The sequence below is a fragment of the Propithecus coquereli genome, unplaced genomic scaffold (genome assembly GCF_000956105.1).
Source record: "Propithecus coquereli isolate 6110/MARCELLA unplaced genomic scaffold, Pcoq_1.0 Scaffold436, whole genome shotgun sequence".
Taxonomy (NCBI): Eukaryota; Metazoa; Chordata; class Mammalia; order Primates; family Indriidae; genus Propithecus; species Propithecus coquereli.
The window spans coordinates 272,865-273,204 of record NW_012150130.1 but is presented as its reverse complement, the minus strand read 5'-3'; the positions used below and the strand labels follow the sequence as shown (position 1 = coordinate 273,204).

General features: G+C 35.9%; 1 protein-coding gene across 1 annotated transcript in view; it reads left to right on the top strand.

Moving 5' to 3' along the window:
* The window catches only part of SHCBP1 (SHC SH2-domain binding protein 1), a 46,667-nt gene that overhangs the window by 2,493 nt on the left and 43,834 nt on the right, over nucleotides 1-340 (top strand). Inside the window, exon 2 of the mRNA XM_012653959.1 lies at nucleotides 66-237. Coding sequence (XP_012509413.1) covers nucleotides 66-237 — 172 coding nt within the window. The remainder of the gene's footprint in view (nucleotides 1-65; nucleotides 238-340) is intronic.

Genomic DNA, 340 nt, shown 5'->3' with positions numbered 1-340 from the left:
AAGCACTCTATAAACACTGGAAGTAGCTGGGATAGTTGAGTCTGCTTATTTTGTTGCTTTTTTAGGTTTGTTCGAAGATGAAGATTCATGCAGTGATTGTAGCTATCATGATAAGCCAGGTACTAGTTTACAAAGTTTTGTGCTAGAGGGAAAAACTCCTTTCCCAGAAATTTTCCAAACAAGTCAACTTTTGTTCTATGAGCGATTCAGAGCCTATCAAGATTACATTTTAGGTGAGTAGGTTCTCTTTTTTGCTTCTTTTATCTTTAGTTTACAAGTAGATTGTCTATATCAGTCCCTCAGATTGCCAGTTATTGGTTCTGAGAAAGTGGATTGAAAT